Source organism: Camelina sativa, chromosome 17 (assembly GCF_030686135.1).
Source record: "Camelina sativa cultivar CO46 ecotype springtype chromosome 17, ASM3068613v1".
Classification (NCBI taxonomy): Eukaryota; Viridiplantae; Streptophyta; class Magnoliopsida; order Brassicales; family Brassicaceae; genus Camelina; species Camelina sativa.
The window spans coordinates 37,699,294-37,713,334 of NC_141896.1; the positions used below are offsets into that span (position 1 = coordinate 37,699,294).

Here is a 14,041-nt window from a genome sequence, read left to right on the forward strand (position 1 = left end):
ATTCCAGTCACGACAGTGTTAAATACCAAATTTCCTTATTATTTTTAATTTAGTGTGTTATATAATTTTTTTTTTAAGTTACCACTTTTCAGTAATTTAAAAAGCTAGAGAGATCTCTTGTTTTAGGTTGAAGTATTCATTGGTTAGAGGGAGGAAAAGTATAAACTGAAAAAAGAATATAATGATTTAATTGAAACAAGTTAATTGTGGTGTCGTTGTGAAATTTTGTGGATCAAAAGATTAGTCATTTCGTTGGAATTAATTTTACACAAGTGTACTACATATTTTCCAAAGATCTTACTAATAAAACCCATGGTAATTTTTATTTATTCGTGATATCCAATTGTATTAAGAAACGCGAAATTAAACCCCCCAAAAATAATATTACATCTTTGGAACTGTTTTTTTTTTGTTAAACACATCTTTGGAATTTTATCAGCAAAGACCAAAAAAAAGGAGTAAAAAAAAATATTTAAGGAACAAGAGAAATATGAAGAAACACACTGTTCAGATTAAATATTTAGCTGAACTCAATCATCTTTTTCTGCTGACTCAAGTTCTTATAAAACTTTTTTATAAAATCATCAGCCGCTTTGTCGACGTGTCTGTTACCCACGTCACCATTTTCCGGCGTTAACGGGAACGGTGAGTCCGTGACTCTCAATGGTCTCACCAACGGAGTCCGTCCAAACCCGGGGAAGTAAGGAGACAAGGCCACTGTTAAATCTCCTGGCGTGACGTTTCCTTTGTCACCAACGCCGTTAAGAAGCTCAAGAACGGCTCTTGCTGCGGCTGAGTCGTCGTCGAGCGTCTGAGGCGTTTGAACACAAGTGAAGAGACTATTATGACTCTTTTTCTTCATGAAAGCCATATTGGGGAAAGGGAAAGAATAGTTCGGAGTGTTGCTACAGCTAAACTCGTATTCTTGTCGCGATATCGCGGTGGCTGAAGCAGCGTTTAAAGCGTCTGAGGAGGTGGAAGCGGCGGGGACACGACGACGGTGGTGGAACATGAGGTTCTTGCCACGTTTGAGAGTGGCGTTGAAGTCGGCGATGAGTTTGTGTTTCGAGACACCTTTACGGATCATGTACAAGAGAAAACGTACGATGTTCCATAGCTTCTTGCTTATTGGTACGTTCTGATCCATATCGATCTTTAGAAAGAGAAAGAGAGATTTGTATTATTATCTTTTTTTTTTTGGAGTTTGATTACTTATGAGCTAAGGAGAAGAAATGTGAAGGGTTTATAAAGGAAGAAAGCGAGAGAGAGGTACTAAAAACGTGCAAGAGATTATAAAAAAGATTTTAAAGACAAAGCAAAAAGCTTGTGTATTTACTTACTATTGGCGCTTAATTATTGCATCCATGTCACTTTAAAATAAAACAAATTTAGTGAATATGGACCAAATTTTCTAATTTTGATTGCTTTCTTTTTAAAAAATATGTGAATTATTGTAGCCTCCGATCAAAACTTGATATGATCAAGATTCTAGGGTAAATAGTTTTCTTGTAAAATTATATCTGAATTATCTTTATTCTTTTTGACAATTGGATTAAAAAAAACTCAGATGTTTTTTTCTTCTGCCATTCAAAATATGAACAACGTCCATGGATGAAATTGAATTAAAATTCGAATAAATTAGTATTGGATCGAACTATCGAAGTGTACCGTTTGCATGCATATGCATGTGGCAACTGGCAAGTAAATGGTATCAACGTTGGCGAATTTTGTTATATGTATTTTTAAGACATTTATATGTAATGAAGTTCGATAGTCGGGATCAAATCGAAATGCCTGTGTCATTCGATCATTAAAACAAATATCTAATGACTAATCCGCAAAGAAATGTAGCCACTTGATATATAATATTAATCAACACAAATAACATAAAAGCAAGAAACAAGACACAATTTAAGATGAAAGAGAGCTATAAAACAAAATTTTATATATCAACTTTTTTTGTACTTTAGATTGCACTATGCCACTATGTATGCCATAATCTATATACGGATTTTATAGGTCTTGCTTTTAGTGTTACATAATTGCTGCATCTTTTTTCTAAATATCTTTTAAGGAAATTGAATTCAAATTAAAAACAAATACTAACTCTTTTTCAATTATCGGGCACACAATATTCACCCTCAACAAATGGCCAACATTAATACTTTTTCGTTTGATTTAAATCAAAATATTTCAGTATTTTATAATTTTTAGTTCGTCAAAGTTTCATCGGAATGAAACCAGATTTACGGTTTAGATAAGTAACGAAATATCCTAAAATTATTTTGAATTATAATTTACTAATTTTATATGATCCAAAAAAAAACTTTGTATACACATTTTAGTTTGATTTTACTATAAGAATATTTCGGTCTAAAATTTGATCCATTGGTAGTGTTTCACATTTTAGGCTGAGATTTAAATCAGAAAACTCTCAAAGATTAATTTAGATTTTGGTTTGCCTCCGGTTACCTTTATAAAAAAAATCTCAATCTTATCCTAAACAATCCAAATTGTCGCTGTGGAAACCTACACCAGATAGAGATGGCCATGGTTGAGTCCATGAGTGTAATGATTGCCATATATTTAAGGAAAGGAAAAAAGGATAAATTGTGTGATGGGCAATTTCTTTTGTAAAGAAGTCGCATAAAATTTTGGAAAGCTAAATGCAACAAGAACTAGAAAAGGAAAAGATCATCATCATCATCCATCACTCATAATCAAATTACAACAAAGCAAATAATTCTTGAGTTTTCAAACAAAACACTGTTTTATGTGTTCACAGCAACATCAAGAAGAACAAGAATACAGCCAAAAGGCAAAAGCTTCGTCTGAAAAAACAAGAGTAATACAGCAAATCTCAAACAAAGGACCAATTGATGAAGACAAAGCAGATGCAATGAGCATTCTCTTCTTCATTCAGTACTTTCCAAGCAACTGCTCTTTCATACGAAACTGGTCTCCCCATGCTTGACAGGCATATCCCACCTTGAAGGCAGGCAAAACCCTAAAACAAAGATCTCCGTAAGTCACAAAAGTAAATTAGAAATTGGACAAGAATGAAGGAAGATCTAAAACCTGTTGCATGATCTGTGGGAACTCAGAGCAAAGAGTCTTTCTTCCATTGTCATCAAATATCTTCTCTAAAGAGATGTCTTGAAGAGCAACTAATGTAGTCTCCAGCATGTCAAGTCCTGCCTGGTTTGCAAATGTGAAGACGGGCAAGGCCTAACCAATATTTCAAGTCCCAAAACAGATTAGCGAATATATTAGTCAAGTACTATTTTCGATTAGTGTTGTGTTGTTGTTACCTTCATTGAGCAGCAGATTATAGCATCAGTGTGATGCCAAAGATTCTTAAGAACAGATTCATTGCCTTCGCTGTTTGATTTAAGTAGCTCAACACCCATGTAACCCCTATGATCAACAGACAAAATGAGTTAGCTATAAAACATTGTTGATTTGGTGGAAATGTAGAACATATTTGATAATTTGGCTTATACCTGTAACTCTGGCAGATCCAACGAGAAAGTGTTTGGGCTTCAGGAGTACCCAAAGGAGTGCGTAGACCAACTTGTGAACTGATATGAGAAGGAGAAAGAGCCAATGCTACTCTCTGCACCGATGATATGATACCTCGAACATACTGCCTAGCCATGGATGCTACATGTTCTTGCATATGGCTCTCGATACCAAACTCAAACGCTATTGTCATCACAGATCTTGCACATGTCGAGTTTCCTGATTGATCAGTTGAGGCTTTTGTTCCAGCTGAACCAATTTCCAGTGCCGAAGCAAGATCCAAGGTTCGGTTTGGACTAGATACTTCCTGCTTTCATGTTCAAGAAAAGCTTAAAAAATCTGAAAAACAGAAGACTTCAATGGATAACATTATTTATTCTAACCTTAGCGGAGTCAAGAGGGATGATACGAAAACCAGAAGGAAGCAGAGGTGCATCATCAGCAAAAGAAGCGTCGATTGGAGCAAATATAAGTTCAGCACAGGTTCCTACAGCACTTTCATCCATTCCACTACAAAGCTAATCACAAGAAACATATATTTCAGGTACTAGAGATCTACATTAAAACCTTATGCAGAATAGACAACCTAAAGTACATACTTGAAGCAGGAAGATATCTCTTGGAACAATTGCATCTTCAGGGGAATGACCAAGACCTTCCAATTTGATGACTTCCATGAACTGAGAATGGAAACAACACCAACCATTACTTCAACTTACATTATGGAGATAGAAGAAAACAATTAAGGGCATCGAAGAAACTTGAACTAACCTCTTCATGCTCTATAGTATGAGCAAGTGGAAGTATAACTTGCCCTCCAAATCCTCCAACTCGGGCACTACAAGGCCCCACTTTAACTGCTGCAGCTAAATACGCATCAATGTTGTTGTCAGCCCATTCTGATCTATGCTCCCTCAGAAACCGCAGCAGGATCGCTGGAGGAACATTCTGTAGTTGCAAAATCCCAAAAAAAAGGTGAAAAAGTGTTGCAATAATCATCAGTTGATCTATCAAAAAAAAAGTGGTGCACTGACCTGTAAAAGCATTGATGCTTTTGCGCATAAAACAACACTGCTTACAGGAGCAAAGCCATTGGAAAATGTAAGATTTAAACCCATTAGCTTGTCTGGAGAAGAGTTAACAGTGATTGTGACATCATCCATGCTATCTCCTATCACTGACCATCCTTCATCAGTGAAACCGTTAACAGCTTCATTAAAACCTCTGTAGGGAAAAAAAAATGTATAAGATAGCAATATGTAGATCCCAAACCCACCAAAAAGAAGATGCAAATCATAATGTATACAATACCTGCTTAGCCTCTGACTGAGAGCTCTTAAGGCAGCCGGACGCCGTCCCCACCCATTAACACTACTATTAGTCTGAGTAACTTCTTGTGCTATTTGCTTGAGTTGACGCAGTGCCTTTGAGACAAATTGGATAAATGTACATCATTCAAGAACAATTATTTTTTATATCAGAATACAAGCTTAGGACAATAAATGAGTTTAATTAACATACTGCCATTGTTGTCTTCTGTGCAAGTACTTTTGGTGACTCATAGAGCGGGCGCAAGACCTCAGGCACGCTACAAGCCTATTTAACAGAGCAAATATCCAAAAAGTTTGGTTAACGTTTCCAAGACACTGATTGATTCACTAGAATTAGTGCAGAGAGAGGGTTGTTACCTCCAAATCCATATGATCCACTATGTGTATGATTGAGCCACCACCATCACAAGGCCGTATCAAGTACCCACTGGGAAGCATCTCTGCTCTAACAAAATTCTGAACCAGTGGCATACTAGGACCATTCTGAGTGCTCTTAAGAGATCTCTCACACACCTATAAAATTTGTTACTCAGTAAGAAAAGGATCAACATGAACAAGAAAACCAGCACACACAAAAAAAACATATACTTAGAGCTACATACCACAAGGCTGCCATCTTCTAATACAGAGGTGTAACGCAACAGCCAGAAATCGCGTGGTGGGGCCAGCGTAGTTGGTGCATAGAGCTGCAAAAAACAAGAAGATGGCGGTCATTATTTTCAACTTTACAAAAAAAAAAATACTACTTGTAGCGCATATAGTTTAACACTAACCTGCACGTAAAGCAGCTCAATGGTTCCACCATTGGCGGTTGGCAACACATTCATAACATCAACAGCTCGACATTCGCGGAACCACGAAGGACGATCCTTGACGATCTCTGCAACCTAGAAAATAGAGAAAACAAATTAATTCGTTGCATATGTAAACACACGTGGAGTAGAATAAAACTGCATAAATCAACGATGAGAATGATTCTATACACATACCCTTGTAGGCTCAAGACCCACTAGGCCACAGGCGCGTGCTGCCACACCAGTGCAACCATGAGAAATAGCAATGATTCCAATGGAATCCGGACCAGGCTGTTACAGAAATATAAAACAATAAAAAGCAGAATAACTATTTGATATCTTACACTATATGCAATAACGAAAACAAAATTAGAGGAATTGAATCAAGGGGCATACCTTCATTCCAGGCATCTGTACCCACTCAACAGCGGTTCCAGTTGCCTTTGAAAGAAACTCTGCTAAAGTTTCTTCTGCAATGGACAAAAGTCTGAAAACATAAAATGTATCATTGAATCTCAGAAAAATATGGAAAAGTGATTTTTTTAATCTAACAGAGTAACTATATTCCAATTAAAGAACCAACCCTGCAGGACTAGCATCTCTTGGAGGATTCTGAGACGCCAATTGGTGCTGACCACTTGTCACCACCGATTCACAGCTTGTGTCTTTGGCTGGAAGTGAAGGCTGTGAAACCAGAAAAAAACAAAATCAATGCACATACCATTAAATTGAAACTATTGTCATTCTAGAACTCAGTAAGATAAGAGAACTGAAGATATTGCAAGAGTAGAATCCTCACATTATGAGTATGTTGACGGAAGTAGCTGTTTTCATGGACCAGCTGTGACACTTGCTTCTGCAACCTATCATTCTCCTCCATCAAGAGCTTGTTCATTGCCGTCAACTTCCGATTCACAGCTTGAAGCCGTGAAGCCTCTTTCCTTTGTTTCTCTCTACATCTGAAGTTTACAACAGAAACGAAAAAACACAAAGATTGGATCAACTAGATAGAGAGAACAGAACATCAAAGAAATTTACAATTACTGCAATTCCTTAACCATTACCTTCGGTTCTGAAACCACACTTTGATCTGTTTAGGCTCAATGTTAGAGAGAATAGGGCACTCTCTGATCAACTGCTGACGGCGAATAGAACTCGGTTTAGGACATTCATGATAAAGCCTCTCAAGTGCTTCAACTTGTTCAGGTGTGTATCTCACATACTTCCCATTATCCAAACATCCTAACTTATCCTTGCAAGACATTGCCATTACTCCTCAAACTATTCTTCTTCTTATTCACCACAATCACAGAATCCACAACTGACTGTAATCACCCCTCCAGATAATAACCAAAGTCTACTCTTTCTCTAACAGAAGACAACCTTCAAATCCACAACATACTAAAGAAAAAAGGAGACAGAGAGCTTCTTAATTCACCACAACACAACTCCAAATCTCCAATCAAATCTAAACCATCTCAAATCCTAAGCACTTGGAGTGACTTCACAAATCACATTACCTCGAATTATGTTTTCCTTAACGACTTGAAAACACACAGCAGAGGCTTTTCTTCATGTAATCTCTCGAAAGGGTGGCACAAAGACAAAATCTATCCTTTTTAAGAGCTCAAATACCAAAACACAAGAAAGAAAAAAAGACTTTTTTCCCCCCAAGATTACACCTTTCCCTTTTACAAACACCGAAAAAGAAAAAAGATTCGAACTTTTTCTCTGAACACACACACACAAACACACACCTAAAAAAACAAGAAAGTTACAAACTTTATTATAATTATTCTCGTGACGGATAACGGAATCACCGAGTAGACTCAGCCATTAGAAACAACGATTCCCCAAATAACTCGAAACGGAGAAGCCATAGTATCAGTTCTCAAACCCATATTCTCCTTCTCCGAGCTCTCATTGAATAAAAATGAAAACTTTAGAGAAAAAAAAAGAAAAAGAACCCTAGAAATTTTAATGGAAGGTACAAAAGAAGAAAGAGGAAAGTAGTAGAAGAGACGAGGAGGAAGATGTATGTAGAAAACAAATCATAGAGCTACTGCAGCTGTACTGTTTGTTGTTTTAGATGTTTATCTACTTTGTGTTTTTTTTTTTTTTTTCCTCTAGCTCGTTCATGGCAACTTTGAATTTTTATTATTTTTATTTTTTAGCTTTTTAAAAAATATACTAGTTTATTATTAATTTAGTTTAAAATATTGTTTTGATTTTAACTTATGATTTGATAGTGGTGTTGCGTTTGTGAATTAACTTTTTCGTTGGCATTTTCTTTTTTTCTTTTTCTGATTGGCACATTTCATAAGCCAACAACACCACCTCGAGGGGAAAACCATACTTCTCTTTTTGTCTAAAGTACCCTTCTCATGGAATAATTGTCAATTTTTTCCTTTCAATATATATTACAACTACCTAAGAAAAAAAAAATATAAAGTGTATGTAAATCATGACATGTTATAGTTAGTTTAACACTTAAAAAAAATTAACTGTAAAAGTGTAAATAAATATTTACATATTTTAAAAGGTTGGCTATTGCACTATCATCAATTGTACCATCCTTTGGATGATCATAAACTAGTAAAATTAGCAATTAACTATTTTTAGTGAAACTTTGATTAAATCTAATGAAATAGTTGGCATTCCTTTCCAATAAGTATGTTCAACTACCAATTCATTCCTTCCATTAAGTATGTTCAACTACCAATTCATATATAACATACATATATATTAGTCTTATTATACATTACAAGCATGTAGTAATATGAAACTACATGACGAGGTTTTATAGCAATTGTAACTCTAAATTCCATTAGCCTACTTTATTTTTATGGAGAGTGGCAGAAATGTAAATGAGGTGAAAATGGAGGGGTAACAAAGGTACATAGGATGGGGAACGTCAGAGGCGTAGAAAAATACCAAAGGGCGTGTGAGAGAGAGAGGACTGCGTAGGTCGACAGAGACAACATCATTACCTTCTTTGCATGCGTCTCCCCTCCTCCGTCTTAAAGCTGAAGCTACACTCTCTTTTTTTCTCTTTTTTTTTTTTTTTTTGCACACTCTCAAATCCTTTTTTTTTAGTTTTGTCAACTCTATTACTATTATTCTTACATTTTTCCATATAATGTCTGTAAAAGAATGGTATTAGCATATTATATACTCTTGAATTGAATTGGTCATCATGATAAATTCATTGTGTCTTTTCGAGTGGTTTCAAGTTACTTTTTCAATTACCAAAATATTTTCACTGTATTCGTTAGTATAGACAAAAAATAATAATCAGGCGGAAGTGATTGTGTAAAAATAACCTTTGGACCGGTAAACTTTAAGTCAGGCCTAAACTTAAGCCCAGTCCATCATCTATATCACACGGCTAGTGCAATTATGCAAATGTGAGTTTTAATGTACAGTACTTGTTTCATTTAGGAACCTTTAAAAGATCACTGATTTTTTAATTTGTCCATTGATCTGTATTTTTTTTTTTTTTTCAACATCAACTTTTCATTAACCAAAATTATACAATCAAATCAAAGGCACATTACATTCACCTCTATAAACTTGGACCAAATGCAATGGTTGATCAAGTACAACCCTGGAACACTAGGCGGATCCAACGCTACCTAATCGAGAACCATTGCATTTTTTAGCCACAATGAGATAGATAACACTCTACAACTCAGAGTGAAATCATCTCTTAGACTACCTAAATTTACCCTATAATACGAAAACAACTACTAACACAGAGAATACCAAAATCCATACTAAAGATCAAATAAATTCCAAGCTATTAGAACCTTGTGATCGGCGTGTAGGACTTGTCCAAATAGCATCGACACCAAGAGGCGCAACATCAGAAAGATTTGGTTTCTCCGGCTTTCATTGTTCCGATCCTAAGCCAAAAACAGACAATACATCTCACTGACCCGGCCAAGAGACGCAAAACAAGACCCACATGAACCGTCGCATCTCCGAACAACCACTCAATGACCAGAATGCTAATCACCTAAAGATAAGAGTTTCGAACACATATTAGCATAGCTTCACCTCACGATGCATTTCTGGATTAGCCATCATAGCATCTGCATTGTTGTCTCACTTTTTAGCCGGACTGAAACCAACGAAGTTGAGGAGGCTCACATGAACGTCAGCTTTGAGGATAACCTCAAATCTCGGCAAGAGAGTAGGAGAAGCAGGAGGGCGTGACTCACGAACCCAGATCCGACGCCTGAATCTTCAAAGAAGGCTGTCCGGAGCAGCTTCGAACCACCACCAGTCTCCCTCCATATCCTCCGCCACCACACCATAACGACGCAACAGAGGAGCGACTCCTAGCACTACCGGAGAGGAAGAGATTGAGACCTTTCACCCTACTACTACAAAAGAAAATAAAAGAATGAAGAAAAGCGGAGCCCTCTCACACCGCTGGCAAAGCCTCAGGCGGCGGAGAGGCAGACGGAACAAAACAGCGGCGCTGTAGATCTAGGGTTTTGAGGGAGAGGAAGCAAAAGTTAAATTTTTGGAATCTGAGGAATCTAAGTAAAGAAAATAGTCATTTTCAACAAGCTTTTTGTTGATCTGTATTTGAAAAATCCAATGTTGATGTCGTTTACAAAAATATTTTTTTCTTTGCAAGAGATAGAGATAACTCTCTTAGTTAGAGGTGATTCCTACTGTTCATGCAATTGCCAATCAGTGAAGCAATCTTGGTGGTAAGAGAGAGTTTGAAACGTGCGATATGATCTTGAAACATGTTGTCCAATGAATGCTAATCGGATGCACATCATGTATGTATGTACCAGGTTGTCGGTAGATAAAATTTGCTCCCTTTCTTGAAAAACCAATACTTTCAAGAACTGAATGGTGATTGTATAATAATAGCTGAAAAATCATTAGATCAAACACAGAAGACAAGCATTAAGAGAGCAACTCGAGAACAAAGACCAAAGATTCATGCCATCAAATAGTACAAGGACATAGTATAATCTGCCCGCTACTGCGGCCACCACCACGTCGTTATTGTGGTCAAAATGTGACGGTGTTGTTGTTGCCTCGCTCGCCGTTTGAAGTCAATGGTCTAAAAGTTGGTCGACTTGATGTTTAATTTGATGCTAGGTGTCTAGAGGTTAAGATTAGCTGAGATTAAACATCAAATGTTATTCTGGTCAAAATAACATTTGTTAACTGTACGTAGTATATAATTTTGGATAATGTTGAACTGCATTACAAATAAATAGTAAGTATTTCCTTATAAAACAGTGACATGTTTGCATCTGCCCCTACATGAAAATCTTTCTCTCTACCCGTTATGATTATTATTTTATAAGTACTTGTCCAAATTATATCATCAACCTGCTATATTTTATTTAAAATACAAAAGAAGTTGATGTTTTGACTTGATGTTGTTTTGTAGTGTCTTCCACGTTCCAAATAAGCATCTGATTTAAGTGGTAAACTGCACCACGAAATCAACGAACTACACATACAAACATACATACATAATAAAATATTAAAATTTAAAAAAAAAAAAAAAAAAAAAAAAATTAAAAATATTAAAATTAAGAGAAAGTCACAACGACCAACAAAAATTTACATTAAAAAAATGGTATTGGTGATCAAAACTCAACGACAAAAAGGAGATAGAGAGAGAGTGGGTTAGTTGAATGGCCATTTTGTTCGCATGTCTTGCTCTCTCCTCTCCCTCTTCTCCACCTTCTTTTTATGCTCTCCTTTTTTTCCGACGACTCAAACAATAAACTATATAATTGTTATGATTTTTGTGTTCTAACTCTATATATGTAAAAATTTATTATTCTACTTATAACTATACAATTGACTAAAATAATTTTAGTTTATGATTTAATATTTATTAAATATAATTTAGTGTTACAAACATGTATTAGCAAAATTATTAAAAACAGAAAAAAAAACTTGATACAGATTTAATTTAATTAATTACATGAAATGGAAACTAATGTAGTACAATTAGTTGGAGATATTAGTGGAATTGATCTAACGGCAGTTAAGTCTTTAATTTAATTGGTTTATCCAAAAAAGTAAAACACACAAAATTATAATTAGTGCAAAAAGACAAGTGTCAAATATTAAAGAGATTCATATATAGAATTAGAAACCCCAACAGAATTGTTAAGCTTCCAAAAAAATATACAGTATATATCAAAAAAATTTCTCGCAGATTGATGATTAAGGTTTCAATGGAAGAATCTCAGGGCATCAATGGCGTCGATGATTCATATCGTCATCTCCCAGTTCTCTACTTAACTTTTCTATCGATCTGGTCTCTCTCTGCTTGTTCTTGGACGGTTAACACTTTCAAAAATCGACACTTTCAGGTCAATTCTAATCTCTTAATTTTTGATAAAGCTTCGATTTTGATGAAACTTATCCTCAAATTCCAAATTTTTCTCAATTCAATCAGTTTCTTTTACAGAATGGTACTTTGTTGTAACCATGAAACACAATTTGAGTTTTGATTATGTGTTTTTGTTTTAGAGCAGACGAATAGTTTACAATGGACTCTTGCTTCAGTTCCATTAATCAAAGCCTTACAGCTCACTCTATCTTTCCTCTTTTGGTAAGTCCTCTTTGTGATTGCCCTTAATGTTCCTTTAGCAAATTGAGATACTTTTTTCTCTTTAGTACTCTTTTTTTTTTATTGAAAGATTGTATTCAAAGTGATGAATCCTGTTTTTTTGGTGTGCAGGCATTCATGTTTTCACCATCACATTTGCTCTCTTTGGATGTCTTTTGGTGTCTATGTGACCGGTGTTCTGTTTCAGACAGCTTCATTTGTGTCTTTTTTACTCATCTCTCATGGTTATTGCATCACTTGTGAACGGCTCTCATTGACTGAACGTAGAACCACAGCTTCACTTGGTTGTGTCTTTTACTTGACTCTTGTTGGATACAGAGCTTCTGTTCCTTATTTTTCTGTGAGTGTTTTTACATTCTTATCTACTCATTTGAAGCTACTGTTTTTACCCTACTTACAAGATGATGATGATGAACCAATCTTTTTTTTTTCACTTTCTCCAGGTGCTTCTGATACTTAACTACATTATCTCATTCTATGTTATATTCCACCACATCTCGCAAAACTTATCGGTGTTACGAGAACAGCTGAGTTTCATTGAGGATGAGAATGTTCAAGCTATGCATGACGCTGTGTATGCTAAATATATCATGTTCAAGTACGTTTTGCCATTAACCCTCAGATTTGTGGTAGATGGAAGTAGATTGCTGGCTAAGAGTTTAATATCTTTCCTTTTTATGGTTTCAGAAAATTCCAAGGAGCTATGCAGATTGTAGCCATGGCAGAAACTGTGGTATGAGCATATCTTTCTTTTATATTCACATCATGTTTGATTTGCTGCTTCATTGTTTATACTCACACACTAACCTTGACGTTTGGCAGATCTATATGAATATGGATAACTCCTCGCAGAACTATTGGCTCCGGCTGCTAATTCGAGAATGGGCTCAGTTCTGCATTTTTCTCTATATTGGGTAAGTTATGATCCCACTTTTCAACTTCGCAAGTGCATTTATGCTCTCACTTTGGTCAAGAACTAATGAAGTTCCAAACTATACATTTGGCAGTTGGACTTTCAGGTCACAGGACATGGCACCTCGCTTCTCAGTAATGCCTACACTAAAACCCAAAGAGAATACAATGATTCCTCCTATTTATAGCATGGTAAGTAACACAATGTAAACTCGTTTTTGCCTTATCTGGTTTTGCTAATATGTTTTGGTTGCAGTAATGTTCTACTTATGCTAATAATCTATATAACTAAAAATTTCAGGAAATGGACGCAAAATCATTCAAAGAATTCAGAAGTCAGGAATGGAACATCGGAGTGGTAAGTCATTTCATTTTATGCTCTCTTGTTCCATTGGGATGATCAAGCAAGAGTTATATATGTAACTCGTTCTACGATTGAATCTCTGTTTGCAGCCAATGCCATATTCAAACTACGAAAAGCAAAAAGATTCAGTTCTAGTGATAATTCAGCATCCTCGATAGCATTCAGAGAAAAGCAAAAGAGACAATGTTTCCTCTCTTAATCTTCCTAAAAAGAGTGAAGGATAACCAAAAATGACTAGAAGTTTCTCTCTGATGATTAAGACAAGATGCTTCCTCAGCAACTACCTTTCTCTCCGTCCTTTTACAGTTGTTAGTTTTGTTTCTCTCTTTTGGGTTTTGGGGGGGTTTCTTATCTTATAGAGAAATAAAAGTCGATTTTATTGTATAGATGCAAAAGTTAGTCCTACTATAATATGCTTTAAATGAAAATGTAAACACAAATGTTCATCTTTTTCTTCAGAAAATGAAACAAATGAAACACTTAGAGAGACCAA

The 14,041-nt window shown here is 35.7% G+C and overlaps 3 protein-coding genes across 3 annotated transcripts; 1 reads left to right on the forward strand and 2 right to left on the reverse strand.

The window, feature by feature from the left end:
* Nucleotides 1–297: 297 nt before the first annotated feature.
* Nucleotides 298–1,229, reverse strand: LOC104758528 (uncharacterized). Its single transcript, XM_010481411.3, has one exon. The coding sequence runs from the start codon at nt 1,145–1,147 to the stop codon at nt 521–523; it is 627 nt and encodes a 208-aa protein (XP_010479713.1). The 5' UTR covers nt 1,148–1,229; the 3' UTR covers nt 298–520.
* A 1,450-nt stretch (nt 1,230–2,679) lies between these two features.
* Nucleotides 2,680–7,855, reverse strand: LOC104758530 (homeobox-leucine zipper protein ATHB-15). Its single transcript, XM_010481412.3, has 18 exons — nt 6,712–7,855; nt 6,447–6,606; nt 6,231–6,331; nt 6,044–6,134; nt 5,843–5,938; nt 5,627–5,740; nt 5,456–5,539; nt 5,211–5,366; nt 5,044–5,118; nt 4,834–4,946; nt 4,557–4,746; nt 4,294–4,470; nt 4,122–4,202; nt 3,906–4,040; nt 3,504–3,829; nt 3,312–3,417; nt 3,079–3,228; nt 2,680–3,007 (listed from the first exon to the last, which is right to left on the reverse strand). Exons 1-18 carry the CDS (start codon nt 6,915–6,917, stop codon nt 2,861–2,863), a joined length of 2,508 nt encoding a protein of 835 aa, XP_010479714.1. The 5' UTR covers nt 6,918–7,855; the 3' UTR covers nt 2,680–2,860.
* A 3,905-nt stretch (nt 7,856–11,760) lies between these two features.
* Nucleotides 11,761–14,041, forward strand: LOC104758531 (uncharacterized). Its single transcript, XM_010481413.3, has 9 exons — nt 11,761–12,012; nt 12,178–12,254; nt 12,384–12,612; nt 12,716–12,870; nt 12,960–13,005; nt 13,095–13,186; nt 13,280–13,376; nt 13,486–13,542; nt 13,638–14,041. Exons 1-9 carry the CDS (start codon nt 11,860–11,862, stop codon nt 13,704–13,706), a joined length of 975 nt encoding a protein of 324 aa, XP_010479715.1. The 5' UTR covers nt 11,761–11,859; the 3' UTR covers nt 13,707–14,041.

Coding starts and splice junctions, on each gene's coding strand:
- LOC104758528 (XM_010481411.3), bottom strand. CDS start 1,147: ATGGATCAGAACGTACCAATAAGCAAGAAGCTATGGAACATCGTACGT.
- LOC104758530 (XM_010481412.3), bottom strand. CDS start 6,917: ATGGCAATGTCTTGCAAGGATAAGTTAGGATGTTTGGATAATGGGAAG. Junction 6,332..6,446: donor TCCGTCAACATACTCATAAT/GTGAGGATTCTA, acceptor CTGGTTTCACAG/CCTTCACTTCCAGCCAAAGA. Junction 6,135..6,230: donor AGAGATGCTAGTCCTGCAGG/GTTGGTTCTTTA, acceptor TTATGTTTTCAG/ACTTTTGTCCATTGCAGAAG.
- LOC104758531 (XM_010481413.3), top strand. CDS start 11,860: ATGATTAAGGTTTCAATGGAAGAATCTCAGGGCATCAATGGCGTCGAT. Junction 12,013..12,177: donor TCAAAAATCGACACTTTCAG/GTCAATTCTAAT, acceptor GTTTTAGAGCAG/ACGAATAGTTTACAATGGAC. Junction 13,006..13,094: donor TAGCCATGGCAGAAACTGTG/GTATGAGCATAT, acceptor GACGTTTGGCAG/ATCTATATGAATATGGATAA.